General features: G+C 45.1%; 1 protein-coding gene across 2 annotated transcripts in view; it reads left to right on the forward strand.

Annotated features, from left to right (window-relative positions):
• Positions 1-13,630, forward strand: part of LOC138786721 (zinc finger protein ZFP2-like) — a 380,133-nt gene extending 366,503 nt beyond the window's left edge. Inside the window, exons 3-6 of one of the 2 annotated variants that reach the window (XM_069963729.1) lie at positions 597-764; positions 857-980; positions 1,067-1,369; positions 12,155-13,630. In XM_069963729.1, the coding sequence (XP_069819830.1) occupies positions 597-764; positions 857-980; positions 1,067-1,369; positions 12,155-13,443 (1,884 nt within the window). In that variant the 3' untranslated portion in view covers positions 13,444-13,630. The remainder of the gene's footprint in view (positions 1-596; positions 765-856; positions 981-1,066; positions 1,370-12,154) is intronic. The other variant, XM_069963730.1, reaches the window with a different exon arrangement.
• Positions 13,631-13,882: the final 252 nt, after the last annotated feature.

A 13,882-nucleotide genomic window follows, 5' to 3' on the forward strand; every position in this document is an offset into this window, starting at 1 on the left:
TGGATAGGACTGGGGAGGTGAGGGATTCTGGGAGTGATGTCATCATGACATCATTCTTATCTATGGAATAACAGATGGATAGGACTGGGGAGGTGAGGGATTCTGGGAGTGATGTCATCATGACATCATTCTTATCTATGGAATAACAGATGGATAGGACTGGGGAGGTGAGGGATTCTGGGAGTGATGTCATCATGACATCATTCTTATCTATGGAATAACAGATGGATAGGACTGGAGGGGTGAGGGATTCTGGGAGTGATGTCATCATGACATCATTCTTATCTATGGAATAACAGGTGGATAGGACTGGGGAGGTGAGGGATTCTGGGAGTGATGTCATCATGACATCATTCTTATCTATGGAATAACAGATGGATAGGACTGGGGAGGTGAGGGATTCTGGGAGTGATGTCATCATGACATCATTCTTATCTATGGAATAACAGATGGATAGGACTGGGGAGGTGAGGGATTCTGGGAGTGATGTCATCATGACATCATTCTTATCTATGGAATAACAGATGGATAGGACTGGAGAGGTGAGGGATTCTGGGAATGGATGGAGTGATAGTAATGTGTCTCTCCATACACAGGATTACACAGTAGTGAAGAAGTCCTCTAGTGGGCGCTGTGGGGCCCCTGGGTGTGAAGGATGGGGAAGAACCCTGAGCCCAATCCCGGGGCCCCTGATACATGAGGAAATGGAGGAAGAGAAGATCCTAGAAGTCACCAACAAGATGGTGGAGCTGCTGAGTGGAGAGGTGAGACTGTGGCTGCTGGGAATGCTGGGACATTATACAGTAACACCACTGGAGGGGTGGGGGGATGACTGTGTGATCATTGTGTGTGTCAGGTTCCTATAAGGTGTCAGGACGTGGCGGTCTATTTCTCCATGGAGGAGTGGGAGTATGTAGAAGGACACAAGGATCAGTACAAGGATGTGATGCTGGAGGATCAGCAGCCCCTCCCATCAGCAGGTAATAGACAGGACTATATACACACCTCCTCTCTGTATTATCTGGATGGAAAGAATGAATTCAGTCTCTGTATGTGTTCCCTCCAGTCAGATCCAGTAAGAGAACAGCACCAGAGAGATGTCCCCGTCCTCTTCTCCCACAGGATCAGGATCAGGTAGATGGAGATCTTCCCTATGATCTGTATCAGGGGGAAGATGGGAACAATATTAAGGATCCAGAGACCATTGTGAGCAGTGATGAGCAGTATAAGGAGGACATCACTAGAGGGAAAGACCTGAACTATATCAATGCCACAAACAAGATAGTAAAAAAAGAAGAGGAAGAAGAAGAGACAGATAACAGCAGTGATGAGCAGTATAAGGAGGACATCACTACAGGTAACCGCCCAGGTGAGTAGTGACCAGTAAATGCAGAGAACACTCACACATTCTCCTCAGTCTCCGGCTGTAACTATTCTCTGTGGAATATTATACGCTCTGTGCCCTAATGCGGCCTACAGCATAGAAGGGTTTATGGTAAGAGGAAAGCTGAGCTGTGATTGGTTGCTATGTGAGCTGTGATTGGTTGCTATGGGCCATACCTACTGTAAAACATCTTGATAAATCTCCCCCATAGTATTTCCCAGCATTCTGCCTTCCTTCTTGTACAGACTTGGAGAAAGGATTCTGATCTGGTGATAGGACTGATCCCAAGGAGATTATATGGTGGGAATATCTCAACCTTCTTCTCCGCCTTCTCCTCTTCCTTCTCCTTTCTCCACCTCTGTCTATTGGATCAGTCGTTAGTTTTGATTCTGATGATTTTTTAAAATTTCTAATGCCCCAATCCGGCTGTATATGGTACAATACTGATATATACCCTCTAGTACAATACTGATATATACCCTCTAGTACAATACTGATATGTACCCTCTAGTACAATACTGATATATACCCTCTAGTACAATACTGATATGTACCCTCTAGTACAATACTGATATATACCCTCTAGTACAATACTGATATATACCCTCTAGTACAATACTTATATATACCCTCTAGTACAATACTGATATATACCCTCTAGTACAATACTTATATATACCCTCTAGTACAATACTGATATATACCCTCTAGTACAATACTGATATATACCCTCTAGTACAATACTGATATGTACCCTCTAGTACAATACTTATATATACCCTCTAGTACAATACTGATATATACCCTCTAGTACAATACTGATATATACCCTCTAGTACAATACTGATATATACCCTCTAGTACAATACTGATATATACCCTTTAGTACAATACTGATATATACCCTCTAGTACAATACTGATATATACCCTCTAGTACAATACTAAACAGAAACAAAATGCCATAGAGATCGAGGTGATGTCCCTGATTCACTCCTCAAGGACCGGACCTGAAATGGCCTTAAAGTGACTCTGTACCCACAATCTGACCCCCCCCCCCCCAAACCACTTGTACCTTCGGATAGCTGCTTTTAATCCAAGATCTGTCCTGGGGTCCGTTCGGCAGGTGATGTAGTTATTGTCCTAAAAAAAAAACTTTTAAACTTGCAGCCCCGTGCCCTACAGGGGTAGCTTAGATTGTGTATGCATTAGGCTGGCACACCCTCTCTGTCCCTCCTCTCCATCATTAGGAATGCCACTAGAACATTTTCTCCTGTCTGAACATTGCACAGGTGCCTTAAAGATCCAGCCCACGTTCAGTATTCACACAGCTGAAGAATAGGAGACAATCTGCCTGGAGCATTCCTAATGTTGAGGAGGGTGGGGAGGAGGGACAGAAAGGGTGTGCCAGCCTAATGCATACACAATCTAGGCCACGGCCGTTGGGCACGGGGCTGCAAGTTTAAAAGTTGTTTTTTAGGACAATAACTGAATCACCTGCCAAACGGACCGCAGGACAGATCTTGGATTAAAAGCAGCCATCTGATGGTACAAGTGGTTTGGGAGGGACAGATTGTGGGTACAGAGTCGCTTTAAAGGGGTTGTCCAGTTTAAAACTTTTTTCTTCCTTTCTGTTCCTTTCCCATAGTTATACTTACCACCCATGTGCTCCCAGTTCTGGTCTGGTCATTTTTCCCTTAATCTGACCCCCTCAACAGCTGCACAGGAAGTTCTGTAGTTCTAAAAATTTCTATGACTGTTGTCACATGTTACTATCCTCCATTTTGTGCCAATACATCACAGAAGGTGTCATAGCACTGGGAGGTCCTGGCAGTGAGAGAGTCCTATTAGCTTGTTACACTCAGGGTCACATGTTCCTTTTTAGCCAATGACAGTTCTCTCCAGGACCTTCATCACATGGTCCCTCAGAGCCAATAGAATCACAGAAATTGACCCTGCTGCCTAATAGTGCAGTTTTCTGTGGAGAAGAAATGGACTATCTGTGCTCTATGGAAGGAGAGAACAGTGACCGCTACTCCCCCCATCATCTCCCCCATCCAGCAGTGGCAGTCATATACATGCAGGGACATCACTGGAGCTCAGTGGCAGTCATATACATGCAGGGACATCACTGGACCTCAATGGCAGTCTGCTCTTCTCCATAGATACTGTATATATACCCCATTTCAGAAACTGCAAAAGCACATCCAGAAAGTTTTTTAACCCTTCAGGTGAGTCACAGAAATAAAAGCTAAGTGTGTAAGAAAATAGAAAATGTTAATTTTCTGTGCAGAAATTTCATTATAATCCAATATCTTTCATAATTATAAACCTATTACCAGAGAAATGCACCCCAATATTGATTGCCCCGTTTCTGCAGTTTATAGAAATACCCCATATGTGACCCTATTGCGCTATTTGACGCAACCACAAGCCTCAGATATAAGGGAGCGCCTAGTGAATTTCAACGCCTCCGTTATATTTGGTCATTTTTGACTGTACCACTTCAGGTTGGCAGAGGCTCTGGGGTGCCAAAACCTAAAAAACACCCCTAAAGGGACACCATTTAGAAAACTACACCCCTCAAGGAATGTAACAAGGGGTGCGGTGAGCATGTGGACCCCACAGGTGCTTCACAGATTTTCAGAACAATATGGGGTGAAAAAGGAAAAATTTTATTTTTTGCACTAAAACGTTGTTCTAGCCTTCATTTTTTCATTTTTACAATGTGATAAAAGAAAAGAAAAACATGTAGCACAGTTTCTCCCGAGTACAGAAATACCCCACATGTGGACATAAAGTGCCAAGCGGGCGCAGGACGAGCCTCCAAAGGGAAGGAGCGCCAATTGGCTTTTGGAAGCTGGATTTCACTGGAATGGATTTTAAGGGCCACGTCGCATTTACAAAGCCCTCATATAGCTGAAACACTGGAAACCCCCCACAAGGGACCCCATTCTGGAAACTACACCCCTCAAGGAATCTAACAAGGGGTGCAGTGAGCATATAGACCCCACTGGTGATGGACACAATGTGGTACAATGTCATGTGAAAGTGAAAATTTTCATTTTTTCACTCTCACGGCACAAATGTGCCCGTCATCAAGGGGTCCATATCCTCGGTGCACCCCTTGTTAGATTCCTTGAGGGGTGCAGTTTCCAGAATAAGGTCACTTGTAGAGGGCTTTCACTGTCTTTGCAGCACGAGGGCTCTGTAAATGCGACATGGCGTTCATCATCCATTCTAGCCAAATCCAGCCTCCAAAATCCAAATGGCGCTCCTTCCCTTCGGAGGCTTGCCCTGCGCCCACATGGCGCTTTATGTCCACATGTGGGGTATTTCTGTACTCGGGAATTTTCTCTACACATTTCCTTTTTTTTCTTTTTAACTCCTTTTGAAAATGAAAAAAATCAAGACTAGATCAATGATTTAATGTAAAAGCCTTGATTTTTTTTCATTTCCACAAGGGGTTAAAAGAGGGGAAATTACCCTACACGTTTTGTGTACGAAAATACGCCACATGTGGACATAATGTGCCATATGGGCACAGGACGAGCCTCCAAAGAGACAGAGCGCCATTTAGAGGCTGGAGTGGAGGATGAAGACGATGTCGCATTTACAAAGCCCCTGTGCTGCCAGAACAGTGGAACCCCCCCCCCCCCCATTCTGGAAACTACACTCCTCAAGGAATCTAACAAGGGGAGCAGTGAGCTAATGAACCCCACTGGTGACTGGCACATATGTAGAACATGTGCTGTGAAAATAAAAAATAATTTTTTTTTTTTACTTTCAACAAATGTGCCCATTGCCAAGGGGTCCATATCCCTGCTGCCCCCCTTGTTAGATTCTTAATGGGGTGTAGTTTCTTGAATGGGGTCACTTGTGGGGGGGTTTCACTGTCTTAGCAGCACAGGGGCTGTGCAAATGAAACATGGCAAGCCTCTAATGGGAATGGCGGCCATACCTATTTAGCTGGGGAAAAGGGACAATTCTAATTTATTTGGGGGTATTAGGCCAATTATTAGTTCATAATGTTGAAAATGACAGGTGTCCATCAAATTCAACCTGTGTTGATCCAGAGGAAGGCAAAAAACCCCTTGTGAGGCAGACGACAGTAGCCTCATCACAGGGGAAAAATTCCTTCCAAAATGGCAATCAGAATAATCCCTGGATCAACGTGACCCCTGAAATAGGAATAAGGGAAAGAATTTAGAAAATGTACAACTCCAATGAGGTGTGGTGCGCCTTGAAGCGATCCTGTATGCTGAGGTGATCAGGACAGGTGTCACACTGGAAAATGGTGTCCCTCCTGATCCCCCTGTTACGCCGCACTCTGCACTTCTTTTGGGATCTCCCCTGTTTTCCAGTGTGGGGGACGTCACCTGGACAATGTTTCCTTGTACGATACGGGATCCTTCATATCCAGAAGCGCTGGGGCCCTCTCCATGGCTGCCAAATATTAGGGCTTTTATTACTGCTTCCTGGAATTCAAGGTATTTCCCTAGATGGCGGGCACATCGGTACAGCACAAAAGCGTTGTACTGTCTGTACCAGATATACGACCACCTTTTTGTACCACGTTCTGGTCTTCCTCGTGGTGTTATATGGTTTGAGGACTTGATCTGAGAGATCAACTCCTCCCATATACTGATTGTAGTCTAGAATACAATCAGGTTTGTGCGCCACGGTTGTGGTACCATGGTTAGGGACAGGGGGGTACTATATCTGTGAAAATAAGGACAAACGTGATGTCCTTGCCATATTTGACCAACAACATATTTTCACAGGCAAAGGCCTTGTTCTCACCCCTTGGCATCGGTTGTCTTACCAGATGAATTGGGAGGCCGCTTCGATTTTTCCGGATCGTGCCACAAGCTACAGTAGCTCGGGCACCGAGGGACCGAAACAGGGGGATGCTGGTATAAAAGTTATCAACGTACAGGTGATAAGCTTTATCCAGCAGTGGGAAGATCAGTTCCCACTAACTTTGAGGATGGGGGCATTCTGGGGGTTGGATTTGGGTGTCCCTACCCTCATATACTCTAAAGCTGGGTTCACACTACGTATATTTGAGGCTGTATATTTCAGGCCTCATAGCAACCAAAACCAGGAGTGGATTGAAAACACAGAAAGGTTATGTTCACACAATGGTGAGACTGAGTGGATGGCCGTCATATAACGTAAATAACTGCCATTATTTCAATATAACAGCCGTTGTTTTAAAATAACAGCAAATATTTGTCATTAAATGACGGCCGTCCACTCAATTACAACATTGTGTGAACAGATCCTTTCTGTGTTTTCAATCTACTCCTGGTTTTGGTTGCTATGAGGATCTGACTTGAGGACCAAATACAGCCTCAAATATACGCAGTGTGAACATAGCCTAAATCTGTAAGTGTACCCTGATCACAGAGTTGGTATAATTTTACGCCATACCGCGATCTCATATTGGGAAGGTACTGGCGGAAATGGAGTCTTCCTTTTGAAGCTTAGGAGAGACTCATCCACTGAGATGTATTTGTTATATGAGGGATCATTTCGCGGGGGGCACCTTGCATTGTCGTTATAATGTAAGAATTTTAGGAGGGCTTCGAATTGAAACCGCGCCATGGCCATACTATAAAGTGGGGTATTATATATAGTATCCCCACTCCACTAATGCCGATTTGTGTTTTTTTTTTACTAGGCCCATGTGCAGCAGAAGCCCCCCCAAATTTTTCCATTTTGGCTGCATCAACAGGGGTCCACGCTATGGGCCTAGCAAAAGAAGAGGAGCGGTTTTGGGCTATAAATTGGTGCGCGTACAAATTTGTTTGAAAAAGATCAAAATAGAAAAAAATAGAGCTTGAAAAAGTCTATTTCTGTGAAGCCTGAGGGGTCAATTTGGATTCCTGCTCGTGCTACAAAGCCAGGAATCTACAGCAAAAAAGGAAACCTACACCAAAAAAGGAGTTGCTGATAAATACCGCACTTAAGTGTGGTACTTATCAGCAGACAGTGGCGGTAGGATATGAGGAAAAAATGTTTTTTTTTTTCCAATAAGGAGTGGATAAAAACCCCTACGCCCAAAAGGGGGAGTTGATCAGCACTCAGCGGCAGTTGGGCGCGGAAAAAAAAACTACCTGCAAACCCAAGCTACTGATCAGTGTACAATATACACTGATCAGCCGCTAGGGGGTAGTAGCAGCACGAACCTGGACCGAAACTGACGAAGATAGACGACGGGGATAATAGGACGACGTGGGACCACTGCGGCTCCGGAATCTTTGCTCAGGACGCCAGGATCAGGTGAGTATGGTGCACGTACACCACACACAATTGGTCTGCACACGTCAACTAACTGAGGGGCGCAGACCAAAGAAAAATATTTATTTTTGACGTAGATCGCGACGATCTGGTAGGTGGCACCATGGCCACCTTTACTATACACACTAATGGCAATTGGTGCTGGCTCGGACAGCACCAATCGCCATTGCTTTCCGGGTCACAGATGACCCGGAAAGCTATTTTTAGCTGCTATTTGCTGATCCTTACTGATCAGCCAAGAGCAGCGATTGTCTGCACGGGGGGTGTAAATCACCCCGCCGTGCCGATGAGCAGAGATGGCTTGCTATGTATAATAGCAGCCATCTTTACCCGATCGCTGCGTGTGTACACACAGCGATCGGGTAAACAGCGGGCGTAAATGTACGCCCATTTGCGTTAAGGCACGGGTTGCGGGGGCGTACATTTACGCCTGCGATCGTTAAGGGGTTAAAGAGAGTTTTAGTAATGGTTCTTCCCAAAGGGCAGCACGGTGGCTCAGTGGTCAGCAGTGTAGCCTTGCAGCGCTGGGTCCTGGGTTCAAAGCCCACCAAGGGATATAATATACACGGGCTTCAGGAGGGGCTGCCTGGATGATCTTTAGATTAGATCGGCTCCAGGTGGCCCATTGGAGATAGCTGCCTCCGCTCCTATTACACGGAGAAACGGCCAGCAGACTGCCGCTATTGTTATCAGGATTTTAGGTTATGCTTTAAATCAACGATCAGCCGACATTGTGCATGTCAGCTGATGGTTGATTTGCAACATGACCTTTTACGCTGAACAATTATCGGCCTGAAGGGACCATAATCGTCCAAGTACAGCTGATAATTGTTTTGTGTAATAAAGACAATGACAAGCTCGCCGATGCTTCTGCCCGCAGCCACCACTGGAACGTCAGAGCCATTATTTGAAGTGACAGGCCATTGTTGATGGGACAGCGCTGCGGGCAGTGATTGGCTGACTGACCTGTCACTTCAGAGACCTGCTCTGCAGGGAGTGTGGACAGGTATGTATATGTTATCCACACGCCACTCTTATGATATGGCAGCGTGTGGTGGTGTGAGCTCTTTGGGATTCTGAGGAAATCGAATGGGGTGCTGTGTCAGGTCTTCTAAGTGTATCTTCTCTCTATCACACTTGTTAGGCAGACTCCATTGTAGTGAGGTTAGACAGCTTTTATTCTGCTACATTCTCCATACAGTAAAACTCCATCAGCAATAAAACATAAATGAGAACAATGTTGAAATGCTTCTTCACATAGGGAGGGTAAGTATCAGGTACCTGTGTTTATCATGGGCATGTAGTCCTTACCCCAAAAGAAACACACTGACAACAACTGGAATAAAAAGGCCGCGGCTTTATTTATGGTTACCAACTTGGTGAATAAATATTTAATAAATAATGAATAAACCTTGAATGTGAATTAATAAATAATCAACTACATTTAAATAAATAACCTTAAAAGCAATTCATAAATTGAATAGAATACCTGTCCCCCCAGCCTAAGCAGGGTGACCCACCATCAAATAAAGCCAGCGACAGCAGCAAAAGTGAAGGGTGGGAGGGTGGGACGTCTTTGCTTCTCGTCTTGACCCCGAAGATCCTCTCAGCTGCTTCTTCTCCTGTTGATCTCGCCGAACTGGGAAAAAGCTGCAGAACGCCGGCTTATATGCAACTTCTTCTTTCCCGCCGAACAGCTAATGTCCAATCAGCTGATTCGATGACCGAAACATGCCCAAGTAAGTTGGCACCTGTGGAAACTTCCAGAAAAGGTTAAACCAAGTGTGCCCCCACCATAGGTGGAGCGGCGCATACCAATACATTATGTTGCTAGGGGATACCACCATATAACCAGCTGTATTGTAGATAGAAGGAGGGGGAAAGGCACCTGCCCATGTGGCCCTATTCACATTCGTTTCATTTGGGGGCCATTTCAGTCCTTTCCTGTAAAACCCTCTGCTTCCCACTGGGCTTCAGTCTCTCCCTCTGTGGTAAATCCTGATCTCCCTCTCGCTCTGTGGTAAATCCTGGTCTCTCTCTCTCCCTTTGGTAAATCCCGGTCTCCCTTTCGCTCCGTGGTAAATCCTGGTCTCCCTCTCTCTGTGGTAAATCCCGGTCTCCCTCTCGCTCTGTGGTAAATCCCGGTCTCCCTTTCCCCCTGTGGTAAATCCTGGTCTCCCTCTCGCTCTGTGGTAAATCCTGGTCCCTCTCTCTCCCTGTGGTAAATCCTGGTCCCTCTCTCTCCCTTTGGTAAATCCTGGTCTCCCTCTCGCTCTGTGGTAAATCCTAGTCCCTCTCTCTCCCTGTGGTAAATCCCGGTCTCCCTCTCTCCCTGTGGTAAATCCCGGTCTCCCTCTCTCCCTGTGGTAAATCCCGGTCTCCCTCTCTCCCTGTGGTAAATCCTGGTCTCCCTCTCTCCCTGTGGTAAATCCTGGTCCCTCTCTCTCCCTGTGGTAAATCCCAGTCTCCCTCTCTCCCTGTGGTAAATCCCGGTCCACTCTCTCCCTGTGGTAAATCCTGGTCCCTCTCTCTCTATCTGTGGTAAATCCCAGTCTCCCTCTCGCTCTGTGGTAAATCCTGGTCCCTCTCTCTCCCTGTGGTAAATCCCGGTCTCCCTCTCTCCCTGTGGTAAATCCTGGTCCCTCTCTCTCCCTGTGGTAAATCCCAGTCTCCCTCTCGCTCTGTGGTAAATCCTGGTCCCTCTCTCCCTGTGGTAAATCCCGGTCTCCCTCTCTCCCTGTGGTAAATCCCGGTCTCCCTCTCTCCCTGTGGTAAATCCCGGTCTCCCTCTCTCCCTGTGGTAAGTCCTGGTCTCCCTTTCGCTCTGTGGTAAATCCTGGTCTCCCTCTCTCTCCCTGTGGTAAATCCCGGTCTCCCTCTCGCTCTGTGGTAAATCCTGGTCCCTCTCTCTCCCTGTGGTAAATCCTGGTCCCTCTCTCTCCCTTTGGTAAATCCCGGTCTCCCTTTCGCTCTGTGGTAAATCCTGGTCTCCCTCTCTCTCTCTGTGGTAAATCCCGGTCTCCCTCTCGCTCTGTGGTAAATCCTGGTCTCCCTCTCTCCCTGTGGTAAATCCTGGTCTCCCTCTCGCTCTGTGGTAAATCCCGGTCTCCCTCTCTCCCTGTGGTAAATCCTGGTCTCCCTTTCGCTCTGTGGTAAGTCCTGGTCTCCCTCTCGCTCTGTGGTAAATCCTGGTCCCTCTCTCTCCCTGTGGTAAATCCTGGTCTCCCTCTCGCTCTGTGGTAAATCCTGGTCCCTCTCTCTCCCTATGGTAAATCCCGGTCTCCCCCTCTCTCCCTGTGGTAAATCCTGGTCTCCCTTTCGCTCTGTGGTAAATCCCGGTCTCCCCCTCTCTCCCTGTGGTAAATCCTGGTCCCTCTCTCTCCCTATGGTAAATCCTGGACTGTAATGTTATTTTGGCTTTTCATATAAATCTGACTTTCTCTGTGTGTTTTTACCTCACAGTACCACAGAATCTCTTGTTCATTTCTGTCTTTTTCACACAACAGAATCCTGCTTCTTTTTACCTCATAGCACACATTTTGACTGAATCTCCACACAAGATCCTTGTGTGATCCTCCCCTCTTTCCCAGCATGCACAGCACACATCTGCCTGTTAACTGCTTCACTGCTGTCACTACTGGCACCCTAACTGCCATACTTAGGTCATTTATTAACCCTTTTACAGTAATAGTCAATATTACCCTGGGCCACATATATACTTTATTATTTTGCACTAAAGACAAGGACTGCATGGACGTCACTAATGACACACACACACACACACACACACATATATATATTTATATATATATATGCACATACACAGTAGTCTCAGTAAACAAGTGATTTTTTTTTCTGTTTGTCAGGATTAGATTTTTAAGGCCTCTAAATAACATGGGGGCACCATTGAAAATGTGCCAGGAAGCATAGACATTTGTCAGAGATAGGTGTCCCTGCTCCTTGTAACGCATGCTACACTGATAGTGTAAGAGGGATAAGGAGACTGGGAACAAGTTGTCTCTATACACAGTGAGGGAAAAGATGATGGATTCCTGAAGACGCTGCACATTACTTGTAACAGAGCGGAAAGGATTAGTTGTCTAGTGTTGGGAATATGCTGGTATCACCATAAGTGTTGATGGTAGTGATGTAGGACGACGGGAGGGTTCCACGATGGAGGAGGACGGGAGGGTTTCACGATGGAGGACGACGGGAGGGTTCCACGATGCAGGACGACGGGAGGGTTCCACGATGCAGGACGACGGGAGGGTTCCACGATGCAGGACGTCGGGAGGGTTCCACGATGCAGGACGACGGGAGGGTTCCACGATGCAGGATGACGGAAGGGTTCCACAATGTAGGATGATGGGATGATGTCACATTCTGGACAAGATGCTGCACATAAACGTCTAAGTATAAATCTTCTAAGGTTATTACTCAAAATTTATCTCTTCTCTATTGTCAGGTGACTGTACCCGGAGATCAGAGGGAAATCTGATATATTCAGGTTATAAAGCAGAGAATCCTATCACACAAGATACATATGAAGAACATTCTATTACCCCAGATCTACCCTCAGCCCCTCACAGCATCGATCTGTCATCTGATCCTTATATACCAGTCCCATCTACTGATTCATCACAGCTTACTAAGCAAAATAAGGAGAAGCCATTTTCATGTTTAGAATGTGTGAAATGTTTTACTGAGAAATCAGATTTTGTCGAACATCAAAGAATTCACACAGGTAATGGAAAATTTTCCTTTTCAGAATGTGGAAAATTGTGTGCTCGTAAATCAAATCTTGTTAGGCATCAAAGAATTCACACGGGAGAGAAGCAGTATTCATGTTCAGAATGTGGTAAAGGTTTTTCTGACAAATCACATTTTATTAAACAGAGAACTCACGCAGGAGAGAAGTCATTTTTGTGTGAAAAATGTGGGAAATGTTATACATGGAAAGATGAACTTATTAGACATCAAAACATTCACTCAGGAAAGAAGCCGTTATCATGTGATAAATGTGGGAAATGTTTTTTTAAGAAATCAAAGCTTTTGATTCATGAAAGAATTCACACAGGGGAGAAGCCATTTTCATGTTCACAATGTGGAAAATGTTTTTCTGACAAATCAGTTCTTAATAGACATGAAAGAATTCATACAGGAGAGAGGCCATTTTCATGTTCACAATGTAGAAAATGTTATACTACCAAATCAGACCTCACAGTACATAAAAGAACTCACACAGGAGAGAAGTCATTTAAGTGTGAAAAATGTGGGAAATGTTATACACGGAAAGATAAACTTATTAGACATCAAAACATTCACTCAGGGGAGAAGCCATTTTCATGTGATAAATGTGGAAAATATTTTACGAGGAAAGAAAAACTCATCAGTCATCAAAACATTCACTCAGGGGAGAAGCCATTTTCATGTGATAAATGTGGAAAATATTTTACGAGGAAAGATCAACTTGTTAGACATCAAAACATTCACTCAGAGGAGAAGCCATTTTCATGTTCACAATGTGGAAAATGTTTTTCTAACAAATCAGTTCTTAATAGACATGAAAGAATTCATACAGGAGATAAGCCATTTTCATGTTCACAATGTGAAAAATGCTTTTCTAACAAATCAGTTCTTAATAGACATGAAAGAATTCATTCAGGAGAGAAGCCATTTCCATGTTCACAATGTGAAAAATGTTCTACCAAATCAGACCTCACTGTACATGAAAGAACTCACACAGGGGAGTAGCCATATTCATTTGATAAATGTGGAAAATGTTTTGCGCGGAAAGATACAAGCCAACTTAGATCGCTCAGTGATCAGTCAGATGTCTGTTCTCCAGAAAGCAGATAGAAGCCGGATACCACAGCTATGTATTCCCCATGTACAGAGGAGATTTGGCGGTAATACAGATATCATATACCGCAGCTCCAAACTTCTCATCAATTGTTAATAAAATGTTTCTTTTAAACCTTAGTCTCCTCTCCCTCCATCTCATGTGGATCTATATATATATATAGGGTTATGATGATGTGACAGATGACACAGGTCCTGAGTGGGCGGCAGTGGCTTCCTCTGCATAGTTAGTGGCCATGCATACACAGTACAGGAGCAGGGAGCCTGGGGACCATTCACCTTCAGTAGTTGGCGGAGCCTCCATGATCAGCGATTACGGCTGTGGCCCTAC

This window comes from Dendropsophus ebraccatus, chromosome 3, assembly GCF_027789765.1.
Source record: "Dendropsophus ebraccatus isolate aDenEbr1 chromosome 3, aDenEbr1.pat, whole genome shotgun sequence".
NCBI lineage: Eukaryota > Metazoa > Chordata > Amphibia > Anura > Hylidae > Dendropsophus > Dendropsophus ebraccatus.